Source organism: Musca domestica, unplaced genomic scaffold, assembly GCF_030504385.1.
Source record: "Musca domestica strain aabys unplaced genomic scaffold, Musca_domestica.polishedcontigs.V.1.1 117, whole genome shotgun sequence".
Lineage (NCBI taxonomy): Eukaryota > Metazoa > Arthropoda > Insecta > Diptera > Muscidae > Musca > Musca domestica.
In genome coordinates this window covers 1,681,371-1,702,144 of record NW_026712147.1, presented here as the reverse complement: position 1 = coordinate 1,702,144, position 20,774 = coordinate 1,681,371, and the positions used below count along the sequence as shown (strand labels likewise).

Sequence of the window (20,774 nt, the reverse complement as noted above, 5' to 3'; positions counted from 1 at the left end):
ACTTGGATAGACGAAAGGACGGACGGATGGACGGACATACATAGCTGCATCGACTCTGCTCAGCGAAATAGGAAGATACATATACACTTGCTTGTGTGGGAAACCAATATTTCGAGGTGTTACATAGTTTTTGGCCCAATCAAAGTTATAATACCCCCAAAACGTATTGTTGCAGGTTATAAAGATACATTGATACCGACAAAAGTGCAGACGTAAATTTATACGAAAAAGTGGGATTGGACCATTTTCCCACTAATTTTAAATCTGAAGTCTCTAATAAATTTAAAATAAATGTTAAAGCTCTACCTTAATTTTTTACACTTATATCGAAAACATTTGAATAACTATATTTATGGTTAAAGTGATCTACATAAGTGGCCCTAACAATCTACATAAGTGGCTCTGACAGAGTAATATCACCCGCACTTTCCAAATTGTTAACAGAGTTATCCAAAATTTTGAAAAAAAAAAAAAGTTTTAGATTTCAGTACCGAAAAAAGTCTCCCAATATATTCGGAATATGCATTCTATTTCAACGAGTTTAAATTATCGCCTCCTCATTTAGAGTTTCCCAAACCAATATTGTCTGTTGCACACTGTAATAAGCAGATGGATCAACTCCGCTGGAGGAAATATGATGATTATTATAATTAAAGCAATATTTCTGGGCCCAAAAATGACTTATTATATTCTCATTATCTCATTTTGTGGTTAAGAGAATAAATACCAGAAAGGTATAATTATTTGAACCTATTCGCGTCAATTTTTGCATTTCCACTTTGAAAAGGTAATGGTTATAATGACCCTATAATGACTACTAAAGAATGTGAACGACATACCACTATTTACATAAATTATAAAATAAACTAGAAAAGATATAGAAAAAGTCTTTAAATCTCATATATATATATATATATATATATATATATATATATATATATATATATATATATATATTGAGCAAAGATCCAAATAATCGGCTATCAAAATCAATTTAAAAGCTGCAAATCTTAAAACCAGTTTTGGGTTGGCAAGAAATCTGTTTGCTTTGGAAATAGACTCTGCCCCGTGAAATCCTAATCAAATGCATTTTAAGAACCAAAATTTTGATAATCATTTGAATATGATATAATCCAAATTTACTGTTATCATTACTTGCAGATAACGGCATTTAAAAATTAAATAACAATTATCGACATAGAATGGTGCGAGAGTTATTTTGGAACAAGTTTTACAAAATTCCCATACCAAAGAAGCTAAGGGTATAAAATACCCATTGCACCACAATTCGATATATGAAATTCTTAATTGTTTTTGTTGCTCTCTTTGCCGTTGCCTTGGCAGCACCAGCTCCTGATCATGATGAACATGCTGAAATTGTCAAGTTGGATTCCAGTGTAGACCATGATGGCTATCACTTTGTGTAAGTTTTTTATGCTACTCAGGAATAGGGATATTCTAAATGCTGTATTTTATTATAATTACAGAGCTGAAACCAGTGATGGTACCTCCTTCCATGAAGAGGGTCAACTCAAGGAATTCCCCGGTGATGAACATGATCACGAACCCCATCATGCCATCATTGTCCATGGCTCCTACTCCTGGAAGGATCATCATGATGGCAAGGTCTACACCGTTGACTATATTGCCGATGAGAAAGGTTTCCAACCCAAGGGCGAACACATTAAACTGAACTAAACCACGAGATATGATGACGAATAAAGAAGCAAAGTGCATATAAAATGCAATCTAATATTTTCATTCTTTTTAATGGGTTCTAATATTTAGAAATTAAATCGAATGGAGGGGCAAATTTCTCTACGAAATTCAACAGTTACATAGCCTATCAATCACTCACACGGACACCGTACTAGTCTTTCTAGTTTTATGGAAAATACGTTGATTCTTTCTGATACTTTATTCTGAAATTGTGCAAGAAAACATAAAAATCGAGAGTAAAACAGAATAGCCAAAAATGACTTGAATTTTTCTTCGAATTTTTGATTTGATTGTCAATCAAAGAAATCATAGATTTTTTGAAAATATATTTCAAAGACTTTCTGAACAAGAGTGACAGGCTTCCTTTGAATATGTCACAAGCTCTTTCTTGGCAAGAAGCGGGAACACTATTTTTTATAACAGGAATCGCGGATCTTTGAGATGTTCTTCATTAACTGCATACCCTGGATTTTTAAATTTTTGGAAGAAGGTAGCATTTTTAAAATATTTCTCAAGGGCCTTGTGCAAAAAACAAGGTTCGTGTTTTTTTTTTTTTCAAAGATTTTCTAGTGAAGAATTTTGATTTTTTTTAATTTTTTGAAAATTCTGTACCAAAGTCGTAGAATTTTTAACAATATTATTATTCCAAAGCTTTTTGGACATGATTTGTAGATTTAAAATATATATCATTGATTTTTACTTACCTCCAAAATTCTTGGATTTTTTAAGATTTCGTGAACAAATGAAAATAAGTGTATTCATATGAACCTCTGGTACGGGTGAGATAAAAAAACTGCAACAAAGGCAAACGCCATAATTTATACATTTTTTTTTTAAATTTTATTGAATGAAAGCCAAAAATGTTTTAGAATAAGTTTAGTTTTGTTCGAATTGGTCACCTTTGGCACGAATTATGAAACCGTCACACGCTGCCCGAATATTGCTCAGCGGTATTTTGGCCCATTCCCGGCGAAGCGCTTGCTTGAGGTGATCGACACTTTGGTATTTTTTAGTGCCAACCTTGCTTTCCAAAACACTCCAGACACAATAGTCCAACAGATTGGTATCCGGAGATTTTGGTGGTCATGGGGCGCTGGAAATGAAGCGAGGAACCTTATTTTGTTACCATTCTTGTGTGGCGCGTGGTGTTATGGCGGCCCACACCCTCACCATGCCGGTGTTTGAGTTCTGGTGGCCAACCGAAGGTGCACATTTTCAGTGGCCGAAAATATTTCAAACTTACTTCCCAACCTTGATTCTCATATCAAATTTCACATTTTTGTCTCCATCTATTTACAAAATACCAAATGGTACCATTTTAGGAGCTTGTTACGATTTTAGAGTTTTCGTAACCTTAATGTTCTCAAATTTTCTAGCTCATTCCATTTGACCAATACAAAGTATTAAAACTTTAGTACATTTTTGTAATTTTCGTACCCCTTTAATTTGAATTTCCAATGGTTCATCCATATCACCAAGACTGGACTGTCCCTCGACAAAATTTTAAGATTCCGACTTCAGCCGTTTGGTCTGGGTGTTGATTTAGTTGGTTTATTTATATCGATACAATGAGTATCTTATATAGTTTAAACTTGATACCTGGCAATATTTATATCTGACATAGGTCAGGAGCGAACATGGTAAACATTGGCCCACGGCTCGCCGTACCATCTTCATAAATGGTCAAAATTTAGAATACCAATAACTCCTGATTAGATAAAATTAGACTTCGCCTAGAGATGTAATGAGTCGATCCCCTCCTTGTGGAACCTTTCCCACAAATAAACATTATTTTTTTAACATAAAATGTACATTGTAAAATTTTATGTAAACATGATATTATAAAATAATATCAATAATATAATATAATAATACCAAAAAATTAAAAAAAAGTCAAATAAATGACCAAATGCTGAGGGTATATATCTGTCGGAAATTTCTCTAAGTTTAATCAAATAAAATCAGAAAATTTAAAAAGTGTTAACAAATGACCTTTGTAGACAAAGCTAACCCCTTCTTATTTACATTGTATTTCCATTACATTACATTAACATGTAATGTAATAAATAAATAAAAAGTTATTAGTCTGGTTTTCGCTTATCTAAAAATCATATTTTTTTAGCTTTCTAAATCAATTTATTTTGCCGTCAGTCAAAATAACCTGATTATTAATCTATATATAAAAGAAAGTTGTGTTAGTTACTACGCTTATAACTTAAGAACCGCTGGACTAATTTTAACGATTCATACAAATTCGGAATTGTCTCCTCTCCGAAAAGGATAATATCCAAAAAAAATCGCGTAAAAATGTGTTATATTAACATTTTCATTTTGACTTTTGAAATGTACAATAGTAATGTTTTATTTTGCATAATGTTTTTCCATTTTGACTTACTTTTTTCTAATGTACATTTGTTGTGTTTTTTTTTTATTTTTTTATTTATTTTTTTTTTTTTTTTGAATTCAAATATTAATACCAATTTATTTAATTGACTTGATTTCTTGAGAAATGAAATTGATGTCGAGTTACATGGAAGTGTAGTACCGAATTATGTGGTGGCGAAACGGAATAGATGATGTCGAAATAATTTAATGGAATCGAATTTTAAAATAGAAGTACATTCTATTGACAAACTATATAAGGATCTTTAAACATTTTCTGTAAAAAATCAGCGAACAAGTTGAAGATTTTTTCAATGTGTTATTCTTCTTTTGTCAATTTTTTTTTCAATTTGTATTATCTAATTGAATTCAGTAAATTTTTTGTGAACAAAATAAAAAATAATTTTTCACTATATACAAATTTTCACCAAAAAATTAAATAAGTGGGAAATACGATGTTAACTGACATCTACCTTTCAACTCCAGGGCCGACATCGTGGTTCAGCTGGAAGATGCGAACACATTTGAACAAACGAAAATTACCGAAAAACCCTAATGGGGCTCATTTCAAAGCGTGGAACTACTTCTTTCCTGTCTCAATAATCCGTCAAATGTACAATCAGAAAAATACCAAATATAAAGGGTGGAAAATAGTAGAGCGAATGGGACTCTTAGTAAGAAAAGAATTTCTATCCTTCCAGAAATTCTTCCCAAACATTCGAGATACCTTTAATCGCTTTTGCAGGTCATGATATCGATCATAACTCACGGATAAGAGTACAACCCGATTTCATATTTATATAACCATCGCATGATTTAAGTTTTTTTGGTGTCTTGGTCACTTTTTTAATATTTTGGACATTATTTGGCATATTTGTTTCTAAGGAGGTAGAAAACCTCTTCGCATAAAGTTTGAAATTTTCAGAGTAGGGCCCATTTTGGTTTTGACCATATTCATTAATTGATTTGGCTAAAAATTGTATTTATGCTACCCTGGGGTAGGGAACCATCATACAGATAATTGCCACACAGGAATTTATTTAAGTAAAGTCCCTACATTGGAGTATCTCCAAGTCCACTTTCACATCTAATTGGTGGTCAGAAAAGAAAATTTTGTTTTTTATTGAATTTGTAACCCCCAAGAGAATATTGGTTGGGCCACGTTTTGTTATAACCCTTATATAAATGTATCCCTGATTTCAGCTGTGACCGTGGTCTTGGCCACGTTTTTCAACTGATTTGGCCATTATTTGCTGTATTTAGGCTACTTTGTGAGTAGAGAACCGTCTTACAGAAAAATGTCAACATACGTAAATATTTTGGTACAGTCCCCATATAGTCCCCAGGCCCGCCGATCTATAGTGATGTTTACCGATTGGCGGACAACAACGCGGGTATTGTTTAATCGTCATTGAATTTTACTATGAACAAGAACATAGACTTTTTGGGGACTCTAATGCGCAATTTGAGGTGCTATGGTAATGGGTGTAAAAGCGTAATTAACTTTGACTATTCAGAAATTATTTTGATTAGTCGAATCAATATTTATATTAAAATTTGTTCACCTTTATGAGCTAGATTTGTGAAATATTATGCTATGCTAAATTTGCATTAAAGACTAAAACTACGGGCCGGCAACGCGGACAAATCCGAGGAGAAATGTGACAAAAATCGTCAAAATAACGAATTTCGAGAGGTACCGTTATATGGGGACTATACCAAAACGTGGACCATTTTCAATACCAACCATCCTATACACAGTACAAATTGTTCTGCTAAATTTTGAAGCTCTACGTCAAATAATGTGGACTGTATCGTAATTTAAATAAACAGACATACAGACGGAGTCTATGACGAACATTTAGGGATGTTACAAACGGAATGAAAAAGTTAATATACCCTCCTTTCCAAGGTGGGGGATATAATAAGCATTAAAGACTAAAATTACGGGCCGGCAACGCGGACCGGGCCAGCTAGTAATAATATATATTTTTGGTATGTGTCCTGTTGACCTACACGTATGTCGCATTGAATATTACATATATTCCCTGATACGATTTAATTTATTTACTCTCATGCTCCATAAATTTTAAATCAAATTATACATCTGTTACTTATGGTTTGTTTAAATAATATTAAAATTCTTCCAAAATACGTAAATTGGAATACGTGTTTACGAGGGCAGTCTGATTTTAAGACGCTTCTATTTACAAAATTGGATCCAGCACCCGATAGTTACAACGGTCTCCATTCTTTTGCAAAAAGAACTAATTTCTCATAATAGTATGTATTTTATTCGCAGAAACCCAAAAAATTAACAAAACAAATTACAATTAATAAGTTCGGCCTGGCCGAACTTGTAATACCCTCCACCTTAGAGTAAAGGAAACATTTTTATATAAAAGTATCTGCATTCACTGGTCTCAGCTCTGCAATAATTACACAAATAGCATTCCCACCTGTCTCAACATTTTGTTTCACTTAAAACTTCATATACCAGTAAGACCTTTTGCATAATGCAGTTAAACTTGTCAAAAAACCATAAAGTGAGTGAGGCCGTTATATGCCAAAACGGGAACCTCTATAGACAATTTTATACTTCTAGGATTGTCATTTATCAAATCTTCTAAAATACCAAAACATACAACAATTATGTGGGTAAATGTGACTAGGATTATCAAAATACCGAATATCGGTGGGTATCGTTATATGTGCGCTATAGGAAAACATGGAATTAAATATTCAATGATCTGCCACCAGGCTAGAACCCATTATGAACTAAAAATACCAATTTTTATCAAAATATCGAATATCGGCAGGTACCGTTATATGGGGGGCTATACCAAAACGTGGACCTAAACATACAATGTTTTGCAACACGAGCTACAACCCATTACGAACTAAAAATACCAATTTCTGGACAAAACCCTTAAAAAATGAGCAAAAATCATTAAAACACTGAATTTTGGGAGATACCGTTATATGGGGGTTATACCGAAACGTGGACCTATACATACAATGTTTCGCCACATGAGCTAGAACCTATTATGCGCTACAAATACCACTCTTTAGGCAAATCCATGAAAAAATGTGGCAAAAATCATCAAAATACCGAATATTGGGAGGTATGGGGGCTATACCAAAACCCGGAACTATACATACGATGTTTCGCCACACGAGCTAGAACCCATTATATTCTACAAATACCAATCTTAAGGCAAATCCATGAAAAAATTTGGCTAAAATCATCAAAATACCGATTATCGGGAGGTACCGCTATATGGGGGCTATACCAAAACATGGACCTATACATACAATGTTTCGCCACACGAACTAGGACCCATTATGACCTACAAATACCAATTTTCAGACAAATCTGTGAAAAAATGTGGCAAAAATCATTAAAATAAAAAAAATCATTAAAAGAGGTACCGTTATATGGGGACTATACCAAAACGTGGACTGATATATCTCATTTTCAATACCAACCGTCCTAGACACAATACAAATTGTTCTGCTAAATTTTGACGCTTTACGACATATAACGTGAGCTGTATCGTAATTTCAAGAGACAGAGAGACAGACGGGCAGACAGACAGACGCACATCGTTAAATCGACTTAGAATTTTATGCTGATTATGAATATATATACTTTATGGGGTCTACGACGAATATTTAGGAATGTTACCAAGGTAGAGGTTATAACAATTAAGCGACACATTTTTATACCCTACAACACCATATGTTGGGGGTATTATAAGTTTAATAGGGCCAAAAATTATGTAACACCTCGAAATATTGATTTCTCCCAAAGTATATATGGATCTTCCTATCTTGCCGAGCTGAGTCGATCTAGCTATGTATGTCCGTCCGTCCGTCTGTCCATGTTAATTTGTAATCACTGTACAGGTCGCAATTATGGCCCGATCTTCACGAAATTTAAAATGCAGATGGGATTAGGTCAGAATAGAGCCCTATTTCTTTTGGAGATGATCGCATAATATTTAGGGGTTGAAATGGACCAAATACTGTAAAATTTCCTGATTTTACAGTTGCTCTACAGGTCACAATTATAGACCAATCGAAGCAAAAGTTAGCATGGGGCTAGAGCTTAGGGCTGGACAGAAGTCTTCCAATTTTGGTACATAACATTTGTGATCAATAAAAGTAAAAATTTCCATTAAACCGCGAATACTTTTAATCCCGGTGAAATCACAAATTGACGAAAAGGTCAATTCTGACCGTTACGTTGATGCCGAAAGTAAATGTATCGGATATATATTGCGAAATATATACAATGTATATATACAAAGGAAGGGAATGTTAGCTAGAATGCTTATATCTCAAGAATGGCTGTACCGATTTTGACAAAATTTCTCAATTCAGAATGCCCTCTTGGTATAAAGGATCAAAATCGCATAAAATGATGCCAATAATAATGTTAATATAGATTTTATAGTATTTTGTGACATTTTTTTTATTTTTTAATATTTTTTATCGCATGCGATTTTTTCAATTTGACTTTGAATATTGAAGTGTATATTTTGTAATATTTTTCACCTTACAACACAGCTTGGGGTTATTATATACAAATTGCAAAATATTCACAAGATTAGGGTTAGGCACAAAAGGGCTAGGCATAATGTTTTCAGAGATGTCCCCAATATATTTAGGGGTTGAAATGGACCAACAAAAAAATGTTCCTGATTTTGCATTCGTTATAAAGGTCACAAATAAGAACCAAAGGACACGAAATCTCGCATGAAGTTGGAGTTTAGGACAATTGGTAGAATTTACCACCACTTTTTTGCGAACAAAATGAACCAAAAACAGAAAAATATTAATTAATTGAAGCCAATCGACATGCCTGAGAAGAGAGTTAAGGACAGGAAAGAATTCTAGCAATTTGGATGACCACTGGATTATATTTAGCTGTAAAATGGACCATTACAACTAACAGCACAAAGGAGTGCCTAAATATTGGGAAAATGTCCCTGGTCCAAATACTAGGGGTGATATCTGGGCAGTTCTTCGTGACATAATTATAAAAGCGAAATCTTCCAAAATGGACAAAAATGGGCTTCTGACATATTGTAGTGTTGTAGGGTATCACAAACTTCTCACATTGACATATCCACCGGACTTATCTTTACTTTACTTACCTTTCAAAACCTTATTGAACGAAGTGTTGAATTTTAACAGCGTAGGACTAAATATTGTAACAAATGTTCAATATTGTATATGTAAATTTTCTGAATTCTACAAGGATTACAAAAATATCTGTTTGCATTTTAAATGCTTTGCTTTATTTACTTGTCATCATTTGTTCGATTTTCAATTCAATTTGATATGTTCACCCTTGGGTTGGAAACCCTTCTCATCGGCAACATATTCAACAGTATAAGTCTTGCCATCATGATGATCCTTCCAGGAGTAAGAACCATGGACAATGATGGCATGTTTGCTTTCATGATCGTGTTCATCACCGGGGAATTCCTTGAGTTTACCCTCCTCGTGGAACGAGGTGCCATCACTGGTCTCAGCTCTGCAATAATTACACAATTAGCATTCCCACCTGTCTCAACATTTTTTTGCTAGTCCTGAATACTTACACAAAATGATAACCATCATGATCAACAGTGGAATCCAACTTCACAATTTCGGCATGTTCATCGTGGTCAGGAGCTGGAGCGGCAAAGGCAACGGCAAAGAGAGCGACACAAACAATAAGGAATTTCATGGCTAATTCTTTTTCAAAAGCAAACGATTTTATGAATATGAAAAGCAAGTGAACTGGATGTTTTATACCTTTAGCCACTCTGGTATATGGGTGGAAACACGTTTCCATCTCCATAATATAGAACTTGTTCCAATAGGTAATCATGGTGCCTTTCAAATTTCAAATTATTGAAGGAGAACAAAAAACAAACGGAATTTATTGCATTAAATTGCTGATTGTAAAATTTGTTATATGATATAACTGCTTAGCAAAAATACTCATTACAAATCAGGTTACCAATCCATTATTTTGACAAGAGCATGTCGCACAAAACAAGTAATTATTTTCTTGTTTTATACTTCTTCTTTCAGAGCAGTAGTCGAAACTGTATTTAGTGGCACGGTGCATTGAGATTTTGAATTTCATTTTTCTGGTCAAATTACATATTTATTTTTATCACCGATTTCTGAATTATTTCTGGAATTCGATCGAAGACATATTGTGTTAAATGGATGTACCATCACAAAATTTCATAATTAAAATAAAAATCTCAATTAAAATAAAAATAGAGCTAAAATCTTGACTAGGGATGTAAAGTACGAAATTTAGTATTTCGGAAAGGAGAAAAAATAACTGGAAATCTGAAATTTAGAATGAGGGTCTTTGAAGTTGTGTAGAATACTCGAAGCAAAGGGTTTTTCAGAAATTCGAACAATAATTGTACCAAAAGTACTAAAAAAAACTACATTTGGTACAATTTGAAATTACAGGGTTAGATGAAAATACTGCAACCAACTTCAGATTGCTGTCATTTCCAAGCCACTCGTCCGACATCTGTTAAAATTATACCACTGACAGCTATTGTTTACAAGCGTACAAAGGCATTTTGGTGAGAATTTTCCAGAAAAAAGTTATTCGTGATGGAATTTAAGCGTAGTAGTGTGATTTCTTTATATTTGGCTGGAAAACCACAAGTGGCTATCGTTAGAGCACTCCAGCATTTAAATGTGAATAAATCTTTTGTGTCTCGTACCATCGCTCGTTACCGTGATACTGGTAGCGTAGCCCGACTTCAAGAAAGTGGACGGAAAAAAAAGAGCAACATCAGCAGAAATTGTTCGAAAAATAAAGAAGCGACTTGATCGAAACACGCGTCGCAGTGGCCGAAAAATGGCTCGTGAGCTGAACATATCGCAATATTCCACTCGGCAAATATTGAAAAATGAGCTCGGGGTAAAGCTATTAACATTTCAAAATGTGCAAGAACTTGCACCGCAACGAGAAGAAAATAGACTCAAGAGCTAAAGAGTTGCTTCGCTTGGCTGAAAGTGGTGAACTGCCTAAATTGGTTTTCTCCGATGAGAAAACATTCGTTGTCCAGCAGTTTGTAAACAAACAAAATGATCGTGTTTACTTGTCAAGGAGGTCAGCCGAAAATGTGCACCTTCGGTTGGCCACCAGAAAAGAACTCAAGCACTGGCCATGGTGATGGCTCTCCGCTTGTATTAATCGACAGTGGCATCAGAATAAATGCTGAATATTATCGCGAAAATATTCTGGAGTGTGTATTAAAGCCTTGGGCACGCAAACATTTTGGCCGCAAATCTTGGACATTCCAATAGGACTCAGCACCTTCGCACTCAACACACTCCACCCAAGAATAGTTACAAAATGAGGTTCCTCGCTTCATTTCCAGCGCACAATGACCCCAAAATCTCCGGATATCAATCCGTTGGACTATTGTGTCAGGAGTTTTTTGGAAAGTAAGGTTAGCACTAAAAAATACCAAAGCGTTGATCACCTCAAGCAAGCGCTTCGCCGGGAATGGACCAAAATACCGCAGGGCAACATTCGGGCAGCGTGTGACGGTTTCATTGGCCGTTTGAGAGCCACAATTCGTGCCAAAGGTGACAAATTCGAACAAATCTGAACTTATTCTAAAATTTTATGCTTTTTCCAACATTTTTTGCTTTCATTCAATAAAATTAAAAAAAATAATTATTATGGCGTTTGGCTTTGTTGCAGTTTTTGCTTTCATTGAATTTTTTGCTTTCATTCAATAAAATTAAAAAAAAATAAAAATTATGGTGTTTGATTTTGTTGCAGTTTTTTTTATCTCACCCTATATATACAATATCATGTATCGAAGAAGGGTATGTTAGTTAGAACGCTTATAAGTCAAGAACCGCTGGACTGATTTTCACAATTCTCATCCATTGAGAAAGGAATAACATCTAAGAAAATCGCCTAAATATATGCCAAGAAAAGAGTAAATACTTTTTGTTACATTTTTTCAATTGTCGCATATTTTTTATTGCATCCATTTTTTTAATTTGATTTACAATTTTGAATTGAACATTTTCTAAAGATTTTCTACACCCCCAACACTATGTGTTGAAGTTATAATATACAGGTCGCAATTATCGTCCGAGCCTCACAAAATTATGCATGGTGGAAACGTTGGTGTCAGAATAAAAGCCAACTGTTATGGGGATGTACATTTAGGGATTGAAATGGAACAAAAAAATAAGATTTTCCTGATTTAGATTTTATCTACATGGGAAGAAACTTAGGGACAGGGAAAAGTCTATCATTTTGGATGACCATTGGATCACGACTTTTGTGCATTTATTTCAAATACCTAACAACACAGCGGAGTGCGTACATAGAGGCAGGGCTCTATGACATTATTTCGAAATCGAAATCTTCCAAAATGAATTTGGACATAAGGGGGCCAATAGATTGTAGTGTTATAGGATATCACATGGTCGGCCCGCACGGCTATAACCTTTGGTTACATGTTTTCTCATAAATGTGCCTATATATGTTATTATGTTTTGTATACGGAAACTTTTTTTAGCAGTATCCTCTGAAAGGTTCTGCAACAGAGCTTTGAATGATAATCTACGGCAATTATTTCATATTTCAAAAAAATGTTGCTCAATCCTATGAAGAACGTATAGTTACATGAAGCTGTAACTATATAAATAAAACTTTTGCATTATGAATAACTCGTCTCCTTTATTACAATTATTTTCTAATTTTAGTATGTAATCTGTGGAAGATGATCGCCAGTGGGTTGGAAACCTTTCTCGTCGGCAACATATTGCACAGTATATACCTTGCCATCATGATGATCCTTCCAGGTGTAGTCACCGTGAACAACAATGGCATGATGGGGTTCATGATCGTGTTCATCACCAGGGAATTCCTTGAGTTTACCTTCTTCGTGGCGTTCAGTGCCGTCACTGGTTTCCAAGCTGCAAGGAGCGAAAAGTTTAAAATAATTATTTTGTAATGAAAACAATGTTTTCTTTGGAATTACACAAATTTATAGCCATCATGATCCACAACAGAATCCAGTTTCAAAATTTCAGCATCTTCATGATGATGGTGATCATCATGGGCAGGAGCAGCGAAAGCCATGACGGCAAGCGTGGCAAAAACAATCAAGAATTTCATAATGACGGCTGGCTGGTTGATGTTGTTTCCAAAGAAGTAGGCAACTTAATGCATAATCCCATGAGTGATGTCAATCATTTTATATCAATCCTCTCCATTTCTAGACTACTGCCCTTTTTAGCTATGTTTCATTATTTTTATTATCAAATAATTTTATAAAAAATATGATATTGTCCCAAGTTGATCCATTAAATTATTTTGCAACTAGTTCCAATCATTGAATTTTCACACTTTGCCTTTTAGGTGTTCGAAAGCATCTCTAATGTTCTTTTTGTTGCTGGTTTTTTTATTGCCCATCTACTGTTCTAATTAAATGCAATAATTAATATGTTTCTGCTTTAATCGATGTCTATTTTGATGGCACGTGATGAATATTTATTTGGGATTTATCGATTTCTTAAATTTTGTATGAGAGCAAACTAGTTTATAATAATATTATTTTTTAAAGATTTATGTTGAAATAAATCGTATTGAATATTTGATTCTATCGGTTATGGTTGTGGAAATTGATTTATAACTTGTATACCCCACAACAATACTTTTCAGAACCTGTTCAGACTTAGATATAGCACCCATATATAATTTCCTCTAATCTGTGGAAAATGATACACTAACCATGCTACGTTTGCAAATTAGCTTACATTTTGGATTATGCCATGAAGTTCAGATTAGAATAAAGTCTAGACCAAATGTATTCAGGTACCGCTATAGTCTTTACAAAGTTCTAATATACACACAGCAAGGATATTTGTTATAATATACGCTCAATAGCAAAGTCGCATGGAGCAAAAAATATCTCCGTAAAATTGATTAAGATTACGATATAGCTCCCATATATTTGTTCTATCGCATTTCAAAATATAAAAAAACAGGTAAGTACAGGCTATAGTCATGCCGGGCCGACAATGTGATACCCCACAACACTACAACATGTTAGAAGCCCTCTTATGTCCAAATCCATTTTGGAAGATTTCGCTTTTGAAATTTTGACCAGTGACATTTGCCCAATATTTACGCACTCCGTCGTGCTGTTAGTTGTTGTGGTCCATTTTATAGCTAAATATAATCCAATGGTCCTCCAAAATTCTAGTCTTATTCCCTGTCCTTAACTCTTTTCTCAGGCGTGTCGATTGGGTTCAATTATGCGATCAGGATTTTTTTCTGTTTTTGGGTCATTTTTTGCGATCATCCCCAAAAGCAAAAGGCCCATCTGTATCTCTAAATTAAGACTCATCTATATAATTTGCTTGTCTACGATATTTGGATATATTCGTCAACGAAATCAGTATAAAAAAGCGAGAAGTTCGCCTTTTGTGTATTTCGGATATCGACTGTAAGTAATGTTTTTCACACAAAAGTAGTGGTCCATTCTACCCGCTGTTCTAAACTCTAACTTCATGCGAGATTTCTTGTCCTCTGGTTTATATTTCTGACCTTTATAGCGGTGGCAAAATCAGGAACATTTTTAGTTGTTGGTCCATTTCAAACCCAAAATATAATGCGGACTTCTTTGAAAACAATAGGCCTAGCCCTTCTGAGCCTAACCCAACCCTTGCGAAAATTTTCGTGAGGAACCTGTGTTGTAAGGTGAAAAAATATTACAAAACAAACACTTCAATATTATAAGTCAAATTGAAAAAATCGCATGCGATAAAAAATATGAAAATATAAAAAAAATGTCACAAAATACTACAAAATCTATATTAACATCATTATTGGCATATTTTTTCGCTATATTTTTAGATGATATTCTTTTATGCTAAGAGGGCATTCTGAATTGACAAAAATTTTCAAAATCGGTCCTGTCATTCTTGAGATATAAGCATTCTAGCTAACATCCCCTTCCTTTGTATCTACAAATTGTATATATTTATGTTATGATATATTTCATTCCATTAAATATTGCCCGATGACCATCAAAATTGGAAGACTTCTGCCCAGTCCAAGCTCTAGCCCCATGCTAACTTCTGCTTCGATTGGTCTATAATTGAGACCTGTAGACCAACTGCAAAATCAGGACATTTTTCAGTTTGTGGTCCATATCAACATAAATATTATTCGATCATCTCCAAAATCAATAGGCTTCTGTTCTGGCTCTAGCCCCACATCCATTCTAAATTTCGTGAAGATCGGGCCATAATTGAGACCTGTAGAGTGATTACAAATTAACATGGACAAACGGATGGACGGACATACATAGCTAGATCAACTCAGTTCGGCGAGATAGGAAGATCCATACATACTTTCCTTTTGGCCTAATCAAACTTATAGTTCGGCCGGGCCGAACTATTAAACCCATCCAATATTTTGAAGGAAAAATGTCCGAAAAATTCTATCAAAAAATACAGCTCAAAGGTAGTATCCAATACGAACTTAAAATATGAAATTTTAAACAATTCCTGCAAAAAAATGTCGCTAATATTATATCGTCAATAAATGGCCTGTATGAAAACGCGGACCTGCATTGAGAATTTTTCGTCATAGGCTATAGTACCCATTACGAACTTTAAATACTAAATTTGAAACAATTCCTGTCTATAATGTACCGTTATATAGGGCTATACGAAGACGTGGGTGTTTTATCCAAGAAGATAGAATTCGGAATCATGGTACGTTACCCGTTTGTCTCTCAATGCCATCCTCAACATATCCAAATTGATAACGTGAAGTTTTTTACATATTATTTGATCGTCTGTTAGAAACCTTTCCATTTAACCAAATTGTGTTTCTATTCTCACCTGATTTTGTTTAAAAATAATATATATTTTGCCAAACTATTTCAGTTTTTTTTTCTATAACCGGCTTCTCTAATCCTCCTAATGTGAACTATTTTTTTTTTAATTCGAGAATTTATCATAAATAATAAACTATTTGTCAATAAGTTAATGCGCAAACTAGGGCAAACTAGTCCAGGAATTAATGGATCAACTAAAGAATTTTATTTTTTTTTTTTTAATTCAAAGTTTCTTAAATTCGGAAATTGTATAAATTGTTTGAAAACACTTACGGGCGCATGCAATTAGTATTCTACTTCCTTGGAAATAACATCAACATAACCAGCCGTCATTATGAAATTCTTGATTGTTTTTGCCACCTTCGCTGTTATGGCTTTGGCCGCCCCAGCCCATGATGATCATCATGAACATGCAGAAATCTTGAAACTTGATTCAGTTGTTGATCATGATGGCTATAAATTTGTGTAAGTCCAAAGAGATTTTGTTTTGCGATTAAAAGTTATTTACATAAATCTCTTTGGGTGATTATAGCTTGGAAACCAGCGACGGCACTGAACGCCACGAAGAAGGTAAACTCAAGGAATTCCCTGGCGATGAACACGATCATGAATCCCATCATGCCATCATTGTTCACGGTGACTACACCTGGAAGGATCATCATGATGGCAAGGTATATTCCGTACAATATGTTGCCGATGAGAAAGGTTTCCAACCTACTGGCGATCATATTCCTCATAACTAAAATGAAAAGTTGTTTATTTTCTTGCTGGAAGAGCAACAAATAAATTGTTATTATTTTTTGCAAATATAATCAGTGTTTGTTTTGTGTTTGGAATTATTTTCACCTAAATCCTAATTGAATGACACAATATACAATTGAAATCAAGGTTATTTTAAAATAAAAACAGGTTATTTCATTCCCAATGGAAACAGGTTACGGCGCATTTGAAAGATTGAATCTCTGAAAACTAAGATCAATTTAATTCATACCGTTATTAATAAAATTTCTTGAAATCATCTTTAAACGGAAATTCCAATTTCTTTGATAATATTATCACACTGTTATAGGAGGTTAAACGATATTTAGAATTCATAATTTACGAACAACAACGGAATAAGTGAGCGGAAAGCCGGCCTAAATACTCATTTGAATGATATAATCTAAGAAAAATCGACTTTCATCTGTAAAGTGTATTGAGTTGATGTTGGTACAACACATTGGACCATAACGAACTTTATGGAATACATCACTATAAATGTTTGATATACCACTTCATCGTCTCATATTAAAGAAATTGGTCATTGACAGCCTAGATTCGAATTAGAGAAAAACATTTTGGGCCAAAAATTATGTAACACCTCGAAATATTGGTTTTCCACGTAGGAAAGTGTATATGGATCTTCCTATCTCACAGAGCTGAGTCGATCTAACTATGTCTGTCCGTGTTAATTTGTAATCACTCTACAGGTCGCAATTATGGCCCGATCTTTACGAAATTTAGAATGGAGGTGGGGCTAGGGCCAGATTAGAAATACAAACATAGATTTTGTAGTATTTTGTGAAATTTTTTATTTTTATACCCTCAGAACATTTTCAATCGATCTAGCGATGACTGTCCGTCTGTCTGCCTGTCAAGCTGGCTGGTGCGCACGATAACTCTCGAAAGGAGTATCCGATTTGGTCCAAACTTGGTACATCGTAATATTTTTGTTAAACTCAGGTCGAGTTCGGAGATGGACAATATCGCTCCACTCCTTCTGGTACCTCCCCCAAAAAGGTCGACATTTTAATAAAATAAATTTTTTGCACAGGAAGAGAAAGGATAATTCAATTTTGCTCCAACTTTGCAAATCCTAATATTTGTGTCAGTGCTAGGCCACTCCATCAAGTAGCTCCCCCACAAATGGTCAAAATTTTGAATAATTACAACTCTCATAAAGTGTGATGCAAGAGTCCGATTGTCTTCAAATTTCACACATCCCAATTTTTATGTTAACCTAAGGTCTAGTTTTAAGATAGACAGAATATATCGATCCACTCCTTTTGGCACCTCCCCCACATATGGTCGAATTTTTGAATATCCCTTAAGCTCATAAAACGCGAGATTAACATGCGATTCCATTTAGACTTGGCATATCTAAATATCGGACCATTCCTTCTGGTACCTCCCCCACAAAGGGTCAAAGTTTAGAATAACCAAAACGTTTATAAAATCTGAAATTAGCATCAGGATCTCTTTATATTTCACACATACAAACATTTTTGCTAACACAAGATCAGTTGTGAAGATGGGATATATCGGTCCTCTCCTTCTGGTACCTCCCCTACAAAGGCTCAAAATTTTGAATAACCATGAAGCTCATAAAAAGCGAAATCAACATCCGATTCCATTCCAGTCTTGGTACACCTCAATATTTCCATCAAAACAAGATAATAGATGGTAGAGATTAGACCATTTCTTTTGCTACCTGCCCCACACAGAGTTCAAAATTTGGAAAAACAAAAAGCTTAAAGAAAGCATCAAACTTTCTTCAAATTTCACACATTCAAACATTTTTGCTAACACAAGATCATAATTTAAGCTCTATTCACTCTTCGGATTGTTAGTTAGCCCAATATGATTTTTTAATAAAAAAATTCTTTTAATTTGAATCTCTCTCATCTAGATAAAATCTGCAGACACAAAAACTAGATGGAACTTTTTGTTTTGTTGGTAGCCATTCTGAAAACGAAAAAAAAATATTTTGGTGGCTCACTATATTTAGATATTAATGTTGATTGTGTTAAAATAGATTGCAAATATTATGCGATATCATTTTTAAAATTTCAAAATGACTCATATATTAAATATGATTTTATTATTTATTCTAGAATTTAGTTTTTTTTAGAACATTCCATTTTCAGAAATCATTGAAGCCAGCTTTTTACTTTTATCGTCATTCATAGACGGCTGTTAATTTAAAACAAATTTTGTTTGTTCGCATAAAATTAAGGTAGACATTCGATTTTAATTAAAATCGAAACAGGTTTGGAACTTTCTTTCGAATGAAATCGAAGAAGATTTAAGCGCCGGAGTTAACTTCCGTACCGCCGAAAAATCAGAAAACAAGAATTATTCTGTTTTAGATGCCAAATACAACTGATGCTTTATTCAAAAAATTCTTATATTTAAGCGATTTTACAATTATTGATTTTTCTTAGAGTTAACAAAGAACAAAGGAACATAAAATCTAGAGCTATCAAGAAAAATACTTAAGCTAAAAATTTGTATTGGGTACAGTAAAAGTAAACATTTCTTTTTGGGTTATTTCCGTCATAGTTTTATTACTAGTGTTGTTATTGTGATGTTGAAGTGGAGAATTATTGCTGACGAAATAATGTCAACAATATTGGTGTTAGCTCTTTGGTGCTTATGACAATGTTGTAACTAATAATGATGTTAATAATAATGATATTAATAATAATGATGTTAATAATAATGATGTTAATAATAATGGTGTTAACAATAATGATGTTTTTAATAAATGAGGTTGTGGTTGAAAATAATGAACTTAATAATAATGTTGTTTATTGGTGGCTGTAGGTAACTCCTCCCTCTCCAGAATGAAGTGAGGGCCAAAGGGGCTTCGGATCATTTGTAGCCAGAACTTCATTGTTGTTGTGGGTTATGGAGTAGATTAATTTTATAGGCTTTCTTATTACTAATATTATTGATAATATTATGATTATAGAACTAATTATACCAAATGCGGAATAAGAAATTGTTTTGTAATTGTCAGAGTCTGTTTGAAGAAATTCGATATTTGCTTTATTTTGGAATCTGTATTGATCTAATTTGGGTAATGTTAGTTCGTCTCTTATGGAGAGTGTTGTAATATTGTTTGAGAAGCTAGTTTGGAAGGTTATTGTGCTAATGTTTTCTTGGTGAATATTCGGTTTATCTGTATACCAGACATTATTAAATAAGATTTTGCATTCATTAAAATTAATAACAGAGGAAGACTTGATTGGTAGACTCTTAGTTACGTTGTTACATACTGTGGTTATGTTTCCTATTGGAGGGTTTATAAGCACTAGGTAATTTGGTTCTGGATATATTATGTCCGTAGTTAATCCTATGTCTCTAAGGTGACATGCCACCGTTTCTTCTCTAAGCAAAATTGATTTTAGGCAATCTCTATTTCTTTCGTATTGAGTTTCATAGTTGCAGTAAAATTTTTGTTCTATTTGTTTGCATCGGTTGTCGAAAAGATAAAGGTTATCATTGTTTATTAAAGCGTATTCACCGGTTATTATTTCTAAGGTGTTATTTATGGGGGTTTTGATTATGTGTAATAATTTAAATAGTTCATTAGAAATTATAGGAATTTGTATGTCAAATATTATGTTTGTGTCGTTATAATATGCTGTCAGTTGTAGTAATTCATATATGTTCTGGTGATATAATGTCCGTTGCATTGTTAAGTATGTTGTGTATTTCATTCAGTTCGTCAGTAGTTAATATTAATTTTGGGACGGTGTTAAGCCTTGCTAATACTACTGATTCTGCGATATCATTAAGGTGGTCGGTAAGTATATCTATGTTAAAACTGATTTGAAGTAAATTTTGCATTTGGATTATTGCATTAACCGAGGGGTTTATGGCATTTCTTGTCTGGTTTTGAATCATCATTATAGAACGTTCTATTAGGTTTTGTTCTTCATTTATGTGATTGGTAATGTTTTCGAATCTTGTTATCATTTTGTTATTTAACAT

At 33.8% G+C, this 20,774-nt stretch overlaps 4 protein-coding genes across 4 annotated transcripts; 2 read left to right on the top strand and 2 right to left on the bottom strand.

Moving 5' to 3' along the window:
• Nucleotides 1–1,263: 1,263 nt before the first annotated feature.
• On the top strand, nt 1,264–1,755 carry LOC101900715 (larval cuticle protein 65Ab1). Its single transcript, XM_059132231.1, has 2 exons — nt 1,264–1,423; nt 1,488–1,755. Exons 1-2 carry the CDS (start codon nt 1,296–1,298, stop codon nt 1,696–1,698), a joined length of 339 nt encoding a protein of 112 aa, XP_058988214.1. The 5' UTR covers nt 1,264–1,295; the 3' UTR covers nt 1,699–1,755.
• Nucleotides 1,756–9,369: 7,614 nt separating this feature from the next.
• LOC131807190 (larval cuticle protein 65Ab1-like) lies at nt 9,370–9,886 on the bottom strand. The gene is made up of 2 exons (XM_059132230.1): nt 9,714–9,886; nt 9,370–9,646 (listed from the first exon to the last, which is right to left on the bottom strand). The coding sequence occupies exons 1-2, from the start codon at nt 9,839–9,841 to the stop codon at nt 9,436–9,438; spliced, it is 339 nt and encodes a 112-aa protein (XP_058988213.1). The 5' UTR covers nt 9,842–9,886; the 3' UTR covers nt 9,370–9,435.
• Nucleotides 9,887–12,821: 2,935 nt separating this feature from the next.
• Nucleotides 12,822–13,349, bottom strand: LOC101898819 (larval cuticle protein 65Ab1). The gene is made up of 2 exons (XM_005180139.4): nt 13,146–13,349; nt 12,822–13,080 (listed from the first exon to the last, which is right to left on the bottom strand). The coding sequence occupies exons 1-2, from the start codon at nt 13,280–13,282 to the stop codon at nt 12,864–12,866; spliced, it is 354 nt and encodes a 117-aa protein (XP_005180196.1). The 5' UTR covers nt 13,283–13,349; the 3' UTR covers nt 12,822–12,863.
• Nucleotides 13,350–16,273: 2,924 nt separating this feature from the next.
• Nucleotides 16,274–16,828, top strand: LOC131807189 (larval cuticle protein 65Ab1-like). Its single transcript, XM_059132229.1, has 2 exons — nt 16,274–16,481; nt 16,549–16,828. The coding sequence occupies exons 1-2, from the start codon at nt 16,351–16,353 to the stop codon at nt 16,757–16,759; spliced, it is 342 nt and encodes a 113-aa protein (XP_058988212.1). The 5' UTR covers nt 16,274–16,350; the 3' UTR covers nt 16,760–16,828.
• Nucleotides 16,829–20,774: the final 3,946 nt, after the last annotated feature.